The 19,091-nt window shown below is 50.5% G+C and overlaps 1 protein-coding gene across 3 annotated transcripts; it reads right to left on the reverse strand.

Moving 5' to 3' along the window:
* Nucleotides 1-204: 204 nt before the first annotated feature.
* Nucleotides 205-17,924, reverse strand: LOC121532732 (disintegrin and metalloproteinase domain-containing protein 10-like). Of its 3 annotated transcripts, none has more exons than XR_005994376.1 (4): nucleotides 17,886-17,924; nucleotides 868-1,003; nucleotides 638-756; nucleotides 205-505 (listed from the first exon to the last, which is right to left on the reverse strand). XR_005994376.1 is itself a non-coding variant. In XM_041838522.1 (3 exons), the coding sequence occupies exons 1-3, from the start codon at nucleotides 1,017-1,019 to the stop codon at nucleotides 225-227; spliced, it is 552 nt and encodes a 183-aa protein (XP_041694456.1). In that variant the 5' UTR covers nucleotides 1,020-1,362; the 3' UTR covers nucleotides 205-224. The 3 variants fall into 3 exon arrangements, 1 of the variants encoding a protein (XP_041694456.1); XR_005994375.1 differs by lacking the exon at nucleotides 17,886-17,924 and adding an exon at nucleotides 1,087-1,362; XM_041838522.1 differs by lacking the exon at nucleotides 17,886-17,924 and having other exon boundaries at nucleotides 868-1,362.
* Nucleotides 17,925-19,091: the final 1,167 nt, after the last annotated feature.

The raw sequence follows: 19,091 nt of genomic DNA on the forward strand, positions 1-19,091 counted from the left end.
TATTATATTTATTTAATGATCACACGATCAAAACAACAAACGAAAAACGTGACGTCTATGGTACAACACAAACAAGAAACCACAAACACAAAGTGAAAGACAGACAGTTAAATATGGCTCCCAATCAGAGACAACCAGCAGACACTCGTTGCCTCTGATTGGGAGTCACTCAGGCCAACATAGATAGACAACGACTAGAACCTAAACAAAATAAACACCCTGGCTCAACATACGAGAGTCCCCAGAGCCAGGGCGTGACAGTAATAGACCATATCATTTTGGGGAAGCAATATAACCATTGATATACATTTAAGAAGAACACTCATTAGATGTTCAACAATCCTCTTATCCATGTCGTCCTCATGGTAGATGATGGAGTGGTGTTGTGAGGGCTGGCTGGTGTATCTGTGGATGGCCTCTACCTGATACGTCCCACTGGTTGTGAGGACGGAACCCTCAAACTGGCCCTGGATGACAGTGCTGTGGCAGGAGGAACACCTCTCATCTGGTAAGTGACAGACAGGTGGGAGTTAGAGAGAGATGGAGGGGAGAGATAGATAGACAGGCAGGCAGATTGTATTTTTGAGGGGAGGCAGTATGTTGGATTATGACGTCACGAATCCTTGAAGTGTCATACCTTCAAGTTCTTCAGAATATAGATGGAAGAGGTCCGCTGTACTGGATCTGTTTTCAGAGAAGACTTTAAAAGGCTCCGTGAATCCCATCGTGTCTCGCCTCAGACGCAAGCGGAAGGTCCTAAAGTGAACAATTGTAAGACACAAAGCACAAAGGTGGAAACAACCGTTGACAATGATATACTTCATTAGAAAGGCATTGAAACAGCATCTCCTGGACTTGAGCTTGTACCTGTGAAAAGCTCTGGGGTCCAGCTGTAGTGTCTGGTCCTGAGGCTGTGTCTCTCGTTTGGCGAGCTGGTGTCTCCTGTGTAATGCCTCGCAATCAGAAGATAAGCCTTCGAATGGGCTAATACCATTCAGAGCTCCTAGGGAAGATGACATAGGAAAATAGATACAGTGGCTAGATACAGTGGGGAAAACAAACAATGTCTATAGATAAATTACCTACACTGAACTGAGGTCTATAATGTGTAGAGGCTGGCATCATGAAAATGAGGACTTTTTGTTTCTTGTCCATTACAACGTTCCCACTGAGATTGATTTAGATTATATCAGTCATTTCCCTCGTTCTATTATAGACAGCAGATAAAAGTGACATGCCGTCACCATTGTTATCCTGCTGCATTGTTTTCTCCTTTATCAAAGACCATGACAAACAGATGGTCAAGGGCTTACACACATTGCCCACATAACACCCACACAAAGCTTCAATTAAGCAGTAAGGCCAGAGGTTGTGGTATATGGCCAATATACCACGGCTAATGGCTGTTCTTAAGCACGACGCAACGTGGAGTGCTAGGACACAGCCCTTAGCTGTGGTATATTGGCCATATATCACAAACCCCTGAGGTGCCTTATTGCTATTATAAACTGGTTACCAACGTAACGAGCATCTGGTCAGAGGGGTGGTGGTACAGGAATCCTCATCTCTCCCAAGTGGACATTCTCAATTTTTCCCCTAACCCATCTGTCTATCTCCTCATTTGAATTCCATGCTGTCACAGTCACTAGCCCATTTAAGCTTAATATCCTTGTCATCTATCGCCCTCCAGGTTCCCTTGGAGAGTTCATCAATGAGCTTGACGCCTTGATAAGTTCCTTCCCTGAGGATGGCTCACCCCTCACAGTTTTGGGGGATTTCAACCTCCCTATGTCCACATTTGACTCATTTCTCTCTGCTTCCTTCTTTCCACTCCTCTCCTCTTTTGACCTCACCCTCTCACCGTCCCCCCTACTCACAAGGCAGGCAATACGCTTGACCTCATCTTCACTAGATGCTGCTCCTCTACTAATCTCACTGCAACTCCCTCCATGTCTCCGACCACTACTTTGTTTCCTTTTCTCTCTCGCTCTCCTCCCACACTACTCACTCTGCCCCCTACACAGATGGTAATGCGCCGCCGCAACCTTCGCTCTCTCTCTCCCACTACTCTCTCCTCTTCCATCCTATCATCTCTTCCCTCTGCTCAATCCTTCTCCCTCCAATCTCCTGATTCTGCCTCCTCAACCCTCCTCTCCTCCCTTTCTGCATCCTTTGACTCTCTGTGTCCCCTATCCTCCCGGCCGGCTCGGTCCTCCCCTCCAGCTCCGTGGCTTGATGACTCATTGCGAGCTCACAGAACAGAGCTCCGGGCAGCGGAGCGGAAATGGAAGAAAACTAAACTCCCTGCCGACCTGGCATCTTTTCACTCCCTCCTCTCTACATTTTCTTCATCTGTTTCTGCTGCTAAGGCCACCTTCTACCACTCTAAATTCCAAGCATCTGCCTCTAACCCTAGGAAGCTCTTTGCCACATTTTCCTCCCTCCTGAATCCCCCCCCTCCTCTCTCTCTGTGGATGACTTCGTCAACCACTTTGAAAAGAAGGTTGACGACATCCGATCCTCGTTTGTTAAGTCTAATGACACTGCTGGTCCTGCTCACACTGCCCTACCCTATGCTTTGACTTCTTTCTCCCCTCTCTCTCCAGATAAAATCCTGCGACTTGTGACTGCAGGCCGCCCAACAACCTGCCCGCTTGACCCCATCCCCTCCTCCCTTCTCCAGACCATCTCCGGTGACCTTCTCCCCCTACCTCACCTCGCTGATCAACTCATCCTTGACCGCTGGCCATGTCCCTTCCGTCTTCAAGAGAGCGAGAGTTGCTCCCCTTCTCAAAAAACCAACACTCGACCCCACTGATGTCAACAACTACAGACCAGTATCCCTTCTTTCTTTTCTTTCCAAAACTATTGAGCGTGCCGTCTTTAGCCAACTCTCTTGCTATCTCTCTCAGAATGACCTTCTTGATCCAAACCAATCAGGTTTCAGGACTGGTCATTCAACTGAGACTGCTCTTCTCTGTGTCACGGAGACTCTCCGCACTGCTAAAGCTAACTCTCTCTCCTCTGCTCTTGTCCTTCTAGACCTGTCTGCTGCCTTTGATACTGTGAACCATCAGATCCTCCTCTCCACCCTCTCCGAGCTGGGCATCTCCGGCGCGGCTCACTCCTGGATTGCGTCCTACCTGACCGGTCGCTCCTACCAAGTGGCGTGGCGAGAAGCTGTCTCCGCACCACGTGCTCTCACCACTGGTGTCCCCCAGGGCTCAGTTCTAGGCCCTCTCCTTTTCTCCCTATACACCAAGTCACTTGGCTCTGTCATATCCTCACATGGCCTTTCCTATCATTGCTACGCTGACGATACACAACTAATCTTCTCCTTTCCCCCTTCTGATAACCAGGTGGCGAATCGCATCTCTGCATGTCTGGCAGACATATCAGTATGGATGACGGATCACCACCTCAAGCTGAACCCTGGCAAGACGGAGCTGCTCTTCCTCCCGGGGAAGGACTGCCCGTTCCATGATCTCGCCATCACGGTTGACAACTCCGCTGTGTCCTCCTCCCAGAGTGCGAAGAGCCTAGGCGTGACCCTGGACAACACCCTGTCGTTCTCCGCCAACATCAAGGCGGTGACCCGCTCCTGCAGGTTCATGCTCTACAACATTCGGAGAGTACGACCCTGCCTTACACAGGAAGCGGCACAGGTCCTAATCCAGGCACTTGTCATCTCCCGTCTGGACTACTGCAACTCGCTGTTGGCTGGCCTCCCTGCCTGTGCCATTAAACCCCTACAACTCATCCAGAATGCCGCAGCCCGTCTGGTGTTCAACCTTCCCAAGTTCTCTCACGTCACCCCCTCCTCCGCACACTCCACTGGCTTCCAGTTGAAGCTCGCATCCGCTACAAGACCATGGTGCTTGCCTATGGAGCAGTGAGGGGAACGGCACCTCTGTACCTTCAGGCTCTGATCAGTCCCTACACCCAAACGAGGGCATTGCGTTCATCCACCTCTGGCCTGCTGGCTCCCTTCCTCTGCGGAAGCATAGCTCCCGCTCAGCCCAGTCAAAACTGTTCGCTGCTCTGGCACCCCAATGGTGGAACAAGCTCCCTCACGACGCCAGGACAGCGGAGTCACTCACCACCTTCCGGAGACATTTGAAACCCCACCTCTTTAAGGAACACCTGGGATAGGATAAAGTAATCCTTCTAACCCCCCCCCCCAAATTGTAAAGTGGTTATCCCACTGGCTATAGGGTGAACGCACCAATTTGTGAGTCGCTCTGGCTAAGAGCGTCTGCTAAATGACGTTAATGTGCCCTTGAGCAAGGCACTTAACCCTAATTGCTCCTGTAAGTCGCTCTGGATAAGAGCGTCTGCTAAATGACTAAAATGTAAATGTAAATGTAAAATGTAATTAGAGCAGTAAAAATAAATGTTTTGTCATACCATGGTATATGGTCTGATATACCACGGCTTTCAGCCAATCAGCATTCAGGGCTCGAACCACCCAGTTTATAATAGAGAATAGCTCATACTGTGCATCATATCTAATCAAACAAAACACAGCATCAACATCGCATGAAGGCCTTTGCATCAATGTTCCACTGGGCACACACTGGTTTAATCACAGTTGTTTCCATGTCATTTCAATGAAATTAAATTGAACCAACGTGGAATAGATGTTGAATTGAGGTCTGTGCCCAGTGGGGTAGGCCTATGTGTTTGTTGGTCAAAGCATTCCACAGAGGACAAGCTCAGGCAGATCCCCTGTCTTGTTTGACAGTTCCAAGCTAATGGGAGGCCAACGAATGGAAACAACAGTGCAAGATCCCCCTGCATCGCATGACGTGTCACACCTCAACTGTCACGGTTCCCTAAGACAGAACCCAGAAGCAGACCAGGACAAGGAGAGTTGAACGAAGGTGAGTGTTTATTACAGATTCAAAAGGTGCAGAATAATCCAGGAGACGGAGCGGGTGGCGGAGATGAGTAGGTGGAGGTGAAGTGGCAGATTAAATGATGGCACGGCAGGGGTTGGGTGAAGGTTCCGGGAGAATGACTGTAGACAGAAAAAAACTGAGGTGAGTACAAGGCAGGTCAACAAGGTGCAAAACAACAAAACTAACGCTAGTACTAAGAGGCTGATACGCTGACAAAACATACTGTTAATGGCTAACGATCCGGCAGGGAATGGATGTTAGGCCAGAGCCTAAGAAGGGTGATGATCAGGACCAGGTGTGCAGATTGCTGATGGGATGCAGGTGCGGAAATCAAGAGAGCTCCCCGGAGCGTTCCAGAACCCTCGGGAAACTGGAGATCACGAGCAGAAAAAACTAGTCCACCGACAGGACCCGACTCAGACTGCCGGGATCGTTACAGTACCCCCCCTCCGACGAACGCCACCGGGCGGACTCCCCGGAGCGCCAGGATGGAGGCGGTAGAAGTCACGGATGAGGTCAGCATCTAGGATCTGTCGCCGCGGAATCCAACTCCTCTCTTCAGGACCATACCCCTCCCAGTCCACGAGATACTGGAAACCCCGGCCCCGCCGTCTGGAATCCATGATGCGTCGCACCGTGTAGGCAGGACCACCTCCGATCATCCGAGGAGGAGGAGGAGGAGGCGGAGGAGGCAACAGAGGACTGAGGAAAACAGGCTTGAGGCAGGAGACATGAAAGGTGGGATGGACTCTGAGCGTCCTCGGGAGTTTGAGTCGAACTGCCACCGGATTGATCACCTTCTCCACCACAAACGGACCAATGAACTTCGGTAACAACTTCCTAGACTCAGTCCGTAAAGGAAGATCCCGTGTGGCCAACCAGACCCTATCTCCGATGGTGTAGGTGGGAGCGGGGATCCGGCGACGATTCGCCTGGAGCTGATACCGGTCCGAAACTCTAAGGAGTGCCTTTCTGGCCCGATGCCAGGTCCGGTGGCACACGAATATGGGCCTGAACAGAAGGCACTGAGAGCTCCTTCTCCTGAGAAGGGAACAAGGGGAGGTTGGTAGCCATACAGGCACTGGAAGGGAGACATCCCAGTGGCAGATGTAGGGAGAGTATTGTGGGCATACTCAACCCAAGGCAACTGAGAGACCCAGGAGGTGGGGTTGGAAGAGGCCAGGCAGCGTAGCGTGGATTCCATCTTCTGGTTGGCTCTCTCCGCCTGACCATTAGATTGGGGGTGAAAACCAGATGTGAGACTGACTGTAGCTCCAATGGCCAAACAGAAGGACTTCCAGACAGCAGAGGTAAACTGAGGGCCACGGTCGGAAACGATATCACTGGGCAACCCGTGGACCCTGAAAACCTCCCCTAACCAGGATCTCGGACGTCTCCGAGGCAGAGGAAGCTTGGCAATTGGCACAAAGTGGGCGAACTTGCTGAATCTGTCCACGATAGTCAGAACGACCGTGTTCCCCTCAGAAGCGGGCAACCCAGTGACAAAGTCCAGGGCTAGATGCGACCATGGTCGCCGGGGAATAGGAAGGGGGTGAAGTAGTCCAGAGCTGGGCCGATTGGTACTCTTATTCTGCGCACACACTGGACAGGCAGCAACATAACCCCCGAGTATCCTCGGCCATGGCAGGCCACCAAAAAGCGTCTGCGAAGAAACGCCATCGTCCGAGCCACGCCAGGGTGACAAGCCATCTTGCTGGCGTGGGACCATTTGAGGACCGCAGGACGAACCGACTCAGGCACAAACAACCGACCGGGTGGACCGTTACCGGGACCGGGCTGCGTCCGAAGAGCCGCCATCACCTCCTCCTCAATCTTCCACCTAACAGCTCCCACGACGCAGTTCCGGGGGAGAATTGTCTCGGTCTTGGACCCACTCTCCTCCGTCTTGGAGAACATCCGAGACAAGGCGTCCGCCTTGCCGTTCTTAGATCCAGGTCGGAACGTCAGGGAAAAAATTGAATCGTCCGAAAAACAACGACCACCTGGCCTGACGGGAGTTGAGGCGTCTAGCCGATTGCACGTAAGCAAGATTCTTGTGGTCAGTCCAGACAATAAACGGTTGCTCCGCCCCCTCCAACCAGTGGCGCCACTCCTCCAAGGCAAGTTTCACCGCGAGAAGCTCCCGGTTACCCACATCGTAATTCCTCTCCGCAGGCGAAAGGCGACGAGAGTAGTAGGCGCAGGGATGGAGTTTACTGTCCGTGGAGCATCGCTGCGACAGGATGGCGCCAACTCCCACATCAGACGCGTCCACTTCAACGACGAACTGACGGGCCGTGTCCGGTTGAGAGAGAATCGGTGCGTTGGTGAATCGCCTCTTCAAATCCAGAAACGCTTCGATCCGCCTCCGGATTCCACTTGAAGCTCCTGATACTGAAGTCAAGGCAGTTAACGGAGCGGCCACACGGCTGTAATCCCGGATGAACTCTGCGGTAGAAATTCGCAAACCCCAAAAATCTCTGGAGCTGCAATCTCGTACCGGGCTGGGCCCATTCCAGAACCGCTCTAACCTTCTCCTGGTCCATCCTAATCTCTCCCCTGGAGATGATGTACCCGAGAAAGGATGTCGTGTGGGCGTGAAACTCGCACTTCTCGGCCTTCACGAACAGGCGATTCTCCAACAATCGCTGCAGAACCTGCCGGACATGCTGGACGTGGTCGGAAGGTTCCTTCGAGAAGATCAGAATGTCATCCAGGTAAACAAACACAAAGAGACCGATCATATCTCTCAGGACGTCGTTCACCATACTCTGGAATACCGCTGGAGCATTGGTCAGTCCAAACGGCATCACCTGATACTCGGTGACCCATCGGTGTATTGAAACCCGTCAACCACTCGTCTCCCTCTCTGATCCGGACCATGTGATACGCATTGCGTAGGTCTAGCTTGGTGAACACCGTAGCACCCTGTAAGGGAGTCGAAGGCAGAACTCATCAAGGGCAGGGGATACTTGTTCTTGACCGTGATGTCATTCAACCCCCCGATAATCAATACACGGTCGAAGAGAGCCATCCTTCTTACCCACAAAGAAGAATCCTGCCCCCAGGGGTGATGACGAGGGACGAACGAGACCAGCAGCTAGGGACTCCTTGATGTAGGTCTCCAAAGCCTCACGTTCAGGGCGGGAGATACTGTATAACCTTCCCTTGGGGTAGACAGCTCCAGGGAACAGGTTGATGGCACAATCATATGGTCGGTGGGGAGGGAGTGACAGAGCCTTCTGCTTACTGAACACTTCCCCAAATCGTGATATGTCTCGGGAACCAGGGACAAATCTGGGGGTTTAGCCTCAATCACCTGACTGGGAACCGAATGGGGACAGGCAGTCTTGAGACAGTTAGCATGACAATCAAGGCTCCAACTCGTTACCTTGCCCGTCACCCAATCGAACGTGGGATTGTGTTCCTTCAGCCAGGGGTATCCAAGGACCAGAGGAACATGGGAAGACGGCAGAATGAAGAATGAAATCCTCTCCGAATGATTCCCCGACAACAGCATCTTAACCGGTTCAGTCCTCATCGTGATACGTGCCAGACTACTGCCGTTCAGAGTGGTCGCTTCAATGGCTTCCGGCAATTGCTCCTTGGAAAGCCCCAGCTGTTCCACCAACTCGGCATCAAGAAAGCTTCCATCGGCACCTGAATCGATAAAAGCGTTAATCGCTAAGCTCTGATTCCTGTTCACAAGGGGTAGCCGGGAAACGGGGTCTGACAGAGGTATTGAGAGGTCGAAACTGGCTCGCTAAAAGTCCTCCCAACTTTAGCGAGCCGCGCAGTTTGACGACCGCCGGGAACAGGTGGCGAGGTAATGTCCCGAACCACCACAGTAGAGGCAACAGTTAGTCCTACGTCTGAGTTGGCGTTCCTCCTTGGTTAACCCGTGCCGCCCTACTTGCATTGGTTCAGAATCGGGAGACAGGACCTCTCCACTAATCCTGTGTGGTGGACGATGATCGACGTATTCTGGTCCAATCCCCGACCCGACTGGAACCTGAGAAGCTGATCGATTGGACGGACCCCATTGCTTCTCCCTCCTTCGCTCTCGGACTCGATTATCCACCCGGATAGACAAGGCTACCAAGCTGTCCAGGTCACTAGGCTCCGGATAGGAGATCAACTCATCCTTGAGCTGCTCCGACAGACCCTGGTAAAAGGCCGCTTGCAGAGACTCCTCATTCCACCCACTCTCCACAGCCAACGTCTTGAACTCGATCACGAAGTCGGCCACGCTGCGAGTTCCTTGGTGAAGCGAAAACAGGCGCCTAGCTGCGTCCCCTCCTCGGACGGAATGGTCGAAGAGCTTCCTCATCTCGGCCGTGAACCCCGGGTATGAAGCCATGCAGGGTCTTGTCGTTCCCAAACGGCTGAAGCCCACTCAGCGCTCGACCACGCAGCAACTCAATCACAAAGGCTATCCTAGCCTTGTCTGTGGCATAAGAGTAGGGCTGTAGATCGAACACTAACCCACACTGCATGAGGAAAGAACGGCATCTTCCCAGCTCCCCCTCATATTTATCCGGCGTCGGAACCTTGGGCTCACGGAAGGACACCGCTCCAGACGCGGCAGGCGAGATGGGTGAAACCGGCAGTGGATCCTCCACCGGAAACTCGCGCTGGTTCTGGACCTCCGTCAGACCGGTAGAAAGGTTCCGAACTGCCAACGCGATCTCCTGTAGCTCCGTGCTATGATGGCCCAACATCTTCTCCTGATGGGTAATGGCATGGCGGACAGAGTCCAGGTCCGCTGGGTTCATTAATGGCCGGATCGTTCTGTCACGGTTCCCTAAGACAGAACCCAGAAGCAGACCAGGACAAGGAGAGTTGAACGAAGGTGAGTGTTTACTACAGATTCAAAAGGTGCAGAATAATCCAGGAGACGGAGCGGGTGGCGGAGATGAGTAGGTGGAGGTGAAGTGGCAGATTAAATGATGGCACGGCAGGGGGTTGGGTGAAGGTTCCGGGAGAATGACTGTAGACAGAAAAAAACTGAGGTGAGTACAAGGCAGGTCAACAAGGTGCAAAACAACAAAACTAACGCTAGTACTAAGAGGCTGATACGCTGACAAAACATACTGTTAATGGCTAACGATCCGGCAGGGAATGGATGTTAGGCCAGAGCCTAAGAAGGGTGATGATCAGGACCAGGTGTGCAGATTGCTGATGGGATGCAGGTGCGGAAATCAAGAGAGCTCCCCGGAGCGTTCCAGAACCCTCGGGAAACTGGAGATCACGAGCAGAAAAAACTAGTCCACCGACAGGACCCGACTCAGACTGCCGGGATCGTTACATCAACAGTAACAACGGTGTCAAGTATCACACATGACTAAATAAAAGCCATTCTACCTGCATTTATTTTATTTAACCTTTATTTAACCAGGCAAGTCAGTTAAGAACAAAATCTTATTTACAATGACAGCCTACCCCGGCCAAACCCAGACGACGCTGGGCAGTCCGACAGAGTAGATAAGCAACATATTGGGGTGTATTCATGATGTCTGTCTCACTGTGGAATGTGACTAGATAGCTCATGCCTGGACATACAGTATGTATATATTATTATTTATTTATTTATTATTATTTGTATTGTTTTATTTCATTTGGTCCCCACACCCCCTCAATGGTCATTTAGTCTGACTGCTGTTCCCCCTATGGTCAATGTCCACCCCAATGGACATTTATTTATTCATCACTGCTACAGTTGTTATTATGTATTGTAAATAGTACTATTTCTATTTTTCTTATTACTATTTTCATTGTTTTATTTCTCTTAGTCCTGCATGTTGGAGCTCGGAGCTCTGCATCTGAAGATTTTACCCAATCCCAATTTTAACTCAGTCTCCCTCTCTCTAGTTTTTACATTAGTGTTGTAATGATTCTCTTATTTGGTTACATATGTGTTAACTTCTTGTTACTTATATTGTCAATTATGTTGTTAATTCGTTTTTAATGTTGTTACCAATTTAAATAAATGTATTTTATGTACAAATGTATTATTTTTCTTACGCTTAGATTTCAGGTACAATTTCACTGTAAATTTACAGCATTATCCTGGCCCAGAGTTGCCAGCTTAATACTGTAATTTAGCTTTACAGTACTCTTTTCCTTACTGTAAAACATTACAGCATCCCTGTAGATTTACAGCAAGGATGCTGTAATATGTCTTTACAGTAAGGAAAATAGTACTGTAAAACATATTACAGCATCTTTGCTGTAAAGCAAAATTACAGTATTAAGCTGGCAAGTGTAGTGCCAGTATAATGCTGTACATTTACATGGAAATTCTACCTGAAATCTAAATGGAGTGATGAATCACACTTCACCATCTGGCAGTCCAACGAACAAATCTGAGTTTGGCAGATGCCAGGAGAAAGCTACCTGCCCGAATGCATAGTGCCAACTGTCAAATTTGGTGGAGGAGGAATAATGGTCTTTGGCTGTTTTTCATGTAATATAAAGGGAAGTAAAAACCTGCAGGTTTGCATAATCTGGGGTTTTCAACGACCTCCTTTTACTTGCAAATACACTCGTTCAAGGAACAAACATGGACGTTTGTCACGCCCTGGCTCTAGGGACTCTGTTATGTTGAGCCAGGGTGTGTAGTGTCTATGTTTTGTGTTTCTATGGTAGTCTCTAGTTATGTGTTTTCTATGTTGGCCGGTGTGGTTCTCAATCAGAGGCAACGTGAATCAGCTGTTGATTGTTGTCTCTGATTGGGAACCATACTTAGGCAGCCTGTTTGGCACAGTGTATTGTGGGATCTTGTTCCGTGTATGGTTTGTGTTTTGTTACCTGTCACAAGCCGTGCTAGAACTCCGGTCTCAGATGTGGAGAGCTGGGGGTAATACCCCTTAGCCACAGAGGAGGTGTAGTAGGACCCAAATGAAACACCCAAGGCAATACTCCAGGCCAGTAGATTTAATGTAAAAACAAAGGTTCTTCGCCATTCACAAATAGTCCAACAAAAGTTCTTCTCAGAAAGAGGTATGTTAACAAAACAGGAGGCAAAACAAAATAACTCCACGAGGGAGAAAAACAAACTAAAGATAACTTAGAAAACCTTACTTGGAAAGACACGGTGGAACAAAGCAGGAGACACATAGCCAGGACTCAATAACCAAGTGAGAAACAAGGGGAAAACACACAGCTAAAATACACAAGGGGAAACAAGGCACAGGTGACCTGGATCAAGCTAATTAGGACACACGAGGAAGAACTAAGGCAGAGGGGAACACAGATGACCTCTAGAGGCCCGGAGACAAACAGGAGGCAGGAAGCTGACAGGACCCCCTCCTCTAGGAACGACTCCTGACGTTCCTTCCAGAACACCCCGGCCCCAGGGTGCGAAAATCTCGGATAAAACCTGGGTCCAGGATGTCCCTGGCTGGAACCCAGGAGCGCTCCTCTGGCCCGTAGCCCTCCCAGTCCACCAGATACTGCAGAGAGTTCTGGACCCTCCGGGAGTCCAGTATCCGGCGGACTGTGTAGGCTGGCTGGCCGTCAATGATCCTGGGAGGTGGCGGGGGTCTGCGTGGGGGCAAAAAGGAGAAGACAAGACAGGTTTAAGGAGTGAAACATGGAAAGTGGGGTTAACTCTAAGGGAGCGAGGCAGAACCAAACGATACGAAACAGGGTTAACCTTTCTAGCAATGCGGAAAGGGCCGATGTATCTCTGGGAAAGCTTCTTGGATTCGACCCGGAGGGCAGGTTCTTAGTGGCCAACCAAACTCTCTGACCAGCTCGGAAACTAGGGGGCCGTCCGGCGGTGCCGATTAGCCTGACTTTGGTATCTCTGGGAGGTCCGAAGGAGGATACACCTGGCCTTCTTCCAGGTCCGCCTACAGCGTTGGACAAAGCGCTGGGCCGAGGGAACACCAACTTGCACCTCTTCCTCTGGAAATAATGGAGGGTTGTAACCGAACTGGCATTCGAAGGGGGACAATCCGGTGGCTGAAGACTGAGGGTGTTGTGGGCATATTCAGCCCAAATGATATAGGTGGCCCAAGACGTGGGATTACTGGCCGCCATACACCGCAGGGGTGGTCTCCAGATCCTGATTAATCCGTTCCGTTTGGCCATTAGACTCTGGATGGAACCCTGACGATAGGCTGGCTGTGGCCCCAATAAGCCTGCAGAAGGCCCCCAAAACCGGGACGAGAATTGGGGACCTCGGTCAGAGACCACGTCCAGGGGAATGCCAAATATCCGGAAGACATGGTTCATGAGGAGCTCAGCAGTCTCCTTAGCCGAGGGCAGCTTGGGCAGGGGAATAAACCGGGCAGCCTTAGAGAACCGGTCAACGATCACTAGGATGACGGTGTTGCCCTGGGATGGAGGAAGTCCCGTAACAAAGTCCAGAGAAAGGTGTGACCATGGCCTTCGAGGAATAGGTAAGGGATGGAGCAGTCCCTGGGGTCGCTGGCGCGTCGACTTTCCCTGGTTGCACACCGGGCAGGCCTCAACATAGACCTGCACGTCTTCTTGATGGACGGCCACCAAAACCGCCGTCGGAGGAATTCCAGTGTGCGAGCACTGCCTGGATGGCATGTCAAGGGCGACTCATGACCCCACTGCAAGACGCTGGGCCCGAACAGAGAGAGGAACGTACAGGCGACCGGCAGGACCACCGCCTGGATCGGGCTCATGGACAAGGGCTTCTCGTACCCCTCTTTCTAGTTCCCACTGAAGAGGTGCGACGATCCTAGACCTCGGAATAATCGATGCCAAGGGCTTCTCTTGTACCTCGGGAGAATAGGCTCGAGACAGGGCATCCGGCTTGACGTTCTTGGTGCCAGGTCGGTAAGACAGGAGGAACTGGAATCGATTAAAGAAAAGGGACCATCGTGCTTGCCGAGGGTTCATCCGCTTAGCCTGTTGGAGATATTCCAGGTTCTTGTGGTCTGTGAGAACCTGGAACGGGTGCTGAGCCCCCTCAAGCCAATGGCGCCACTCTTCCAAGGCCAGTTTTACTGCAAGCAACTCTAGATCCCCCACGTGGTAGTTGCGCTCGGCCTCAGACAGGCGAGCGAGACATGAAGGCACAAGGGTGTAATCTCCCATCCTCACCCCTCTGTGACAGGACGGCTCCCACCCCCACCTCTGAGGCGTCCACCTCCACCACGAAAGGTCTTTCTGGGTCAGGAGTCACCAGAATCGGAGCAGACGTGAAGCGGCGCTTGAGATCCTCGAAGGCCCCTGCTGCTTCCGGACCCCAGTGAACCTTGGTCCCTCCTCCCTTGGTAAGCGTCGTCAAGGGGGCTACCACTGAGCTGAAATTCTTGATGAACTTCCGATAGAAGTTAGAAAAGCCAATGAACCGTTGAACCTCCTTGACCGTGGCAGGTGTGGGCCAGCTGCGGACCGCTTCGACCTTCTTGGGATCCATCTCTAGGTGCCCGGGAGTGACAATAAACCCGAGAAACTGAGTCTGAGAAACATGAAATTCACACTTCTCAGGTTTAACATAGAGGTGATTGTCAAGGAGCCTCTGGAGAACCCGGCTAACATGCCCTCATGCTCCTTCAGTGACCTCGAGAAGATGAGGATATCGTCCAGGTACACGAAGACGAACAGATTAAGCATATCCCGGAGAACATCATTAATCAGGGCTTGGAATACTGCGGGGCATTGGTGAGCCCGAACGGCATCACCCGATATTCATAGTGCCCGTGGGGTGTTGAACGCCGTCTTCCATTCGTCACCTTGCCGGATCCGCACGAGATGGTAAGCATTGCGGAGATCCAGTTTAGAAAAAATGGAAGCCCTTGAAGCAGCTCAAAAGCAGTGGCCATGAGAGGAAGAGGATATCGATTCCGAACCGTGATCTTGTTGAGTCCCCGGTAATCAATACAAGGCCTAAGACCCCCGTCCTTCTTTTCAACAAAAAAGAAGCCCGCCCCAGCCGGGGAAGTAGAGGCATGGATGAGGCCGGCTGCCAAGGACTCCTTAATGTAGGTGTCCATAGCTGCGTGCTCGGGGAGGACAAGGAAAGATCCGACCTCTAGGAGGGCAGCACCCAGGGAGTAGATCAATGGCACAGTCATACGTGCGATGAGGCGGTAAGGAAGTAGCCCGGGCCTTGCTGAACACAGCCTTGAACCGATGGTAAACACTGGGGACTAGGGAGACGTCAACAGACTCTTGAAACTGGGTACTAGGGGCTGAGGGACTCTGAAGCATGCAGGTGAGTTGGCAAGTGGGACCCCAGCTTAGAATGGTGCCAGTAGGCCAGTCGATCTGGGGATTATGTCTGCATAGCCAAGGGTGACCCAGGATAATAGGATACTCGGGAGAGTCAATGAGATAGAAGGTTTCCTCCTGCTGGTGTTGAGAGATGGTAAGTCGCAGGGACTGAGTCGCCTCTGTAACCTTTCCTGGTTCCAGAGGTCTGCCATCTAAGGCTGTAACTGCCTGGGGATGAGGAAGTAGTTGGGTAGGGGATCTTAAGTTCCTTAGCCAAGGTTACATCCAGGAAATCACCTGCGGCACCGGAATCGATCATAGCCTGGACCCGATGCTGGTGGCCCTCCCAGGACAGAGTGGCTGGAATAGCCAGGACAGCGTTAGTAGGAGGAGCTCTAATTCTCCCCATCACAGCCCTCCTGTAGCTGGGCGGGAACTGGCGTTTCCGAAGCTCGGGGCAAGTGGATCGGAAGTGGCCGGCAACCCCGCAGTAGAGGCACCGACGCTCCCTCATGCGACGTTCCCTTTCATTGGGAGAAAGCCTGGAACGGCCTAACTGCATGCTCTCCGGGAATCCTGGAGCAGTTCAGGAGCCGGGGAAGCTCTGAATGACGGAGTCCAAACAGGAGAAACAGAGCTGCTCCGAGGAACTTGGGACTGAGACACCTGGCGGCGAGCCGTTCTCCGCTTCTCTTAGACGATTGTCCAGGCGGATGGCCAAGGCTATGAGGGACTCGAGATCTCCAGCTGGTTCTCGGGTGGCTAACTCATCTTGAAGGGGCTCAGATAACCCTCCCTGAAAGCAGACCCTCAGCGCTTCATCATTCCATCCGCTCCTTGCTGCTATGGTCCGAAAATCAATGGCGAAATCTGCCGTGCTTCGGGAGCCCTGACGGAGAGACAGTAGGCGCTTGGAAGCCTCCCGCCCACTGACAGGATGATCGAACACCCGCTTGAACTCTTCTACAAATGCAGCGTGGGAATCACAACAGGCCTCCTGGGACTGCCACACCGCAGAGGCCCAGGCGAGCGCCTTGTCTGAAAGAAGGGTAATGATGTAGGCAATCTTGGAACGGTCTGTGGGAAAACTTGAGGATTGGAGCTCGAAGGTGAGGGAGCATTGGGTGAGGAAACCCTGGCAAGAGCTTGGATCCCCAGAAAAGGGCTTGGGAGGTGGTAGTCGGGGCTCCGCCAACCGAGAAGGCCTGTCGTCACTGGGAGGTGACCTGGGGGAAGGGAGAGGACCAAGGAGGCGTTCAAAGAGCTGGTGAAGGGAACTCATCATTTCGGCCAGGAGTTGAGAATGTCTAGCCATCAGCTCCTATTGTCGGCTGAGAACGGCTTCATGGCGCTGGAAAGAAGCCTCATGTCGAGTGATCACCGCCAACAGGTCCTGGGAACTGAGTGTTTCTGGGTCCATGATTGACTTGGTTATTCTGTCACAAGCCGTGCTAGAACTCCGGTCTCAGATGTGGAGAGCTGGGGGTAATACCCCTTAGCCACAGAGGAGGTGTAGTAGGACCCAAATGAAACACCCAAGGCAATACTCCAGGCCAGTAGATTTAATGTAAAAACAAAGGTTCTTCGCCATTCACAAATAGTCCAACAAAAAGTTCTTCTCAGAAAGAGGTATGTTAACAAAACAGGAGGCAAAACAAAATAACTCCACGAGGGGAGAAAAACAAACTAAAGATAACTTAGAAAACCTTACTTGGAAAGACACGGTGGAACAAAGCAGGAGACACATAGCCAGGACTCAATAACCAAGTGAGAAACAAGGGGAAAACACACAGCTAAAATACACAAGGGGAAACAAGGCACAGGTGACCTGGATCAAGCTAATTAGGACACACGAGGAAGAACTAAGGCAGAGGGGAACACAGATGACCTCTAGAGGCCCGGAGACAAACAGGAGGCAGGAAGCTGACAGTTACCAAGGACTTCACGTATCGTTTTGTTGTTTTGTTCGTGTGGTGAATATTTAATAAAGTATGTTCGCATTCCACGCTGCGCATTGGTCCAATCCTTTCGACGATTGTGACAACGTTTTAAGTTTGGGAAACTGCAATAGAGACATTCCCATCCCAAACAGAACAAGGCAACCCATTGACTTGACTGAACTATGGTGCACTCTCAGTCTCCGCATTCAGTGTCAAAGCCAGGTGCCTATATAAGGCGGCAGGTAGCTTAGCAGCAGTAGCGGTGCGTGGGTAAAATCACTAGGGAAGCCAAGACAGGGAAAAAAGCCATATTCGAACCTATGTGATAATTGTGTTGTTGGCTCTATAACCTGTTAGTTCATATTCCTTGACACCGTGATATATAGGCCTAAGGCCGAGACAATAAGAAGACACAGTGGCAGAATAAATTCAACCACACCATTGTTTCATCACAAAACCAGAGTGCAACATCTGTCCGGTGAAGTCCACAAAACATATTGCACGTAACAAACAGTCACATGACCTACAGCATGGTCAAGCAAGTTAATGTTTCCCACATTTTCCGACTACTAAACAACTATTGATTTAGAACCACGGAGTTAGAGCAAGTCGCAAAGAAAACAGGTGTTGCCTCCACTATTCCAGCACCATTTCAACTTCAACATTTCAACATTATCTAATCACATATGCTTAGTCTAATACAGCGACAACTAAAAGATACCAAAAACTATTTTGTCCAATCAATGTAAGCTAAATATGATGTGACTGTCTATGGTACTGATTTCTCTCTCTCTCTGTGTGTGTTGGTGTGTGTGTGCAAGTAGAAAAAAACATGTTGACTCACCCTACTTGTAGAGAAACTCCAATGCTATCCTCCTCTCTTTCATGTTGCCGAAACGGTCTATGACTGTCATAGAGTACACACTTTTAGTTTTTGTTGTCCTCGGCTACCTGGCTAAAATGCTTGCTCGCTAGACTAACTTCCTTTCATGGGCAATGATGCGCCAGGCCAGTTGGTTAAAATTAGCCTACTACATCTAGCTACATGTTGAACTTCCATCCTCTCAGGCCAGGGGCACAATATATGAATTTATGGTTGGATCAGAATCGCCGTTATAATCATTGGTCAGTACAGAGAATTAGGTAAAACCACAAGTCCAAATCCCTATCTCCATCCATGGCTAATTCAGGAAAGGGACGACTTTAGCTAGCTAGCTAGCCACCGGAGGACAACGACACAACAAGATGCAACAATTCACGTTTTTTTCTGTCAATGACGTTTGGCTTCTGATGTGATGTGATGTGATTGGTGTGAAGCCAAATCCAAAACTGGCCTCCCTTGACACTTTTTTGTGTGCGCCAGGACCATTCACAGCTGAGCTCATTTAGTTTAGCTCAATGCTGATTGGCTATTATTTTATTTTAAAAATTATCAAGGGAGGCCAAATGCTTGCTAGCTTCCCTTGCATTCAATGCTACGGGCGGCAACAATGTCATACTCTTTTTGACCAGACAGCATCAGATAGATGGGCTACACATACTGTTTCGTTCGATCGGATGCTTTCTCCGGTGAGATACATTCAGCCTCTTTCAAATTTAAGGACATTTATTAAATGTATTTTTTTATTGGTACATTTTTGGGGGAAGCCATCCTGCCTAGAGCCTTGGGCCAGTAAAGGAAAGGTTGCTGGTTCGAATACCTGAGTTGACAGGGTGAAAAATCTGTCAATGTGCTTTGAACAAGGCACTTAACCCAGGGGTGCCGTACTACTATGGCTGACCCCGTAAAACACCTATCCAGTGTATGTGACAATAAACATCTTTATCTTTCTTCTTTTTTTTTTTTATAGATTACATGCAGCAGTATAACATAAACATATTTTACTTTATGGACATTTGGACGTTGTTCAGTAGGCCCTGGTGTGTTGCATGACAAACTGGTTACAGCTGCAAAATGCATCTCCTCCGGCTACACTGTGATGCAGCCAGACTCCAGCCTTTGTCTGCTCCTGAACGCTGAGGTATGCACACTACAGAGGTGAAAAGAGTT

Source organism: Coregonus clupeaformis, chromosome 20 (genome assembly GCF_020615455.1).
Source record: "Coregonus clupeaformis isolate EN_2021a chromosome 20, ASM2061545v1, whole genome shotgun sequence".
Lineage (NCBI taxonomy): Eukaryota > Metazoa > Chordata > Actinopteri > Salmoniformes > Salmonidae > Coregonus > Coregonus clupeaformis.

What these genes read in the sequence shown, in the direction of transcription:
- LOC121532732 (XM_041838522.1), bottom strand. Translation starts at nt 1,019, where the DNA reads ATGTCATCTTCCCTAGGAGCTCTGAATGGTATTAGCCCATTCGAAGGC. An exon ending in GACCCCAGAGCTTTTCACAG is followed by an intron (nt 757 to 867) that starts GTACAAGCTCAA and finishes TGTTCACTTTAG; the next exon opens with GACCTTCCGCTTGCGTCTGA. An exon ending in ATATTCTGAAGAACTTGAAG is followed by an intron (nt 506 to 637) that starts GTATGACACTTC and finishes GTCACTTACCAG; the next exon opens with ATGAGAGGTGTTCCTCCTGC.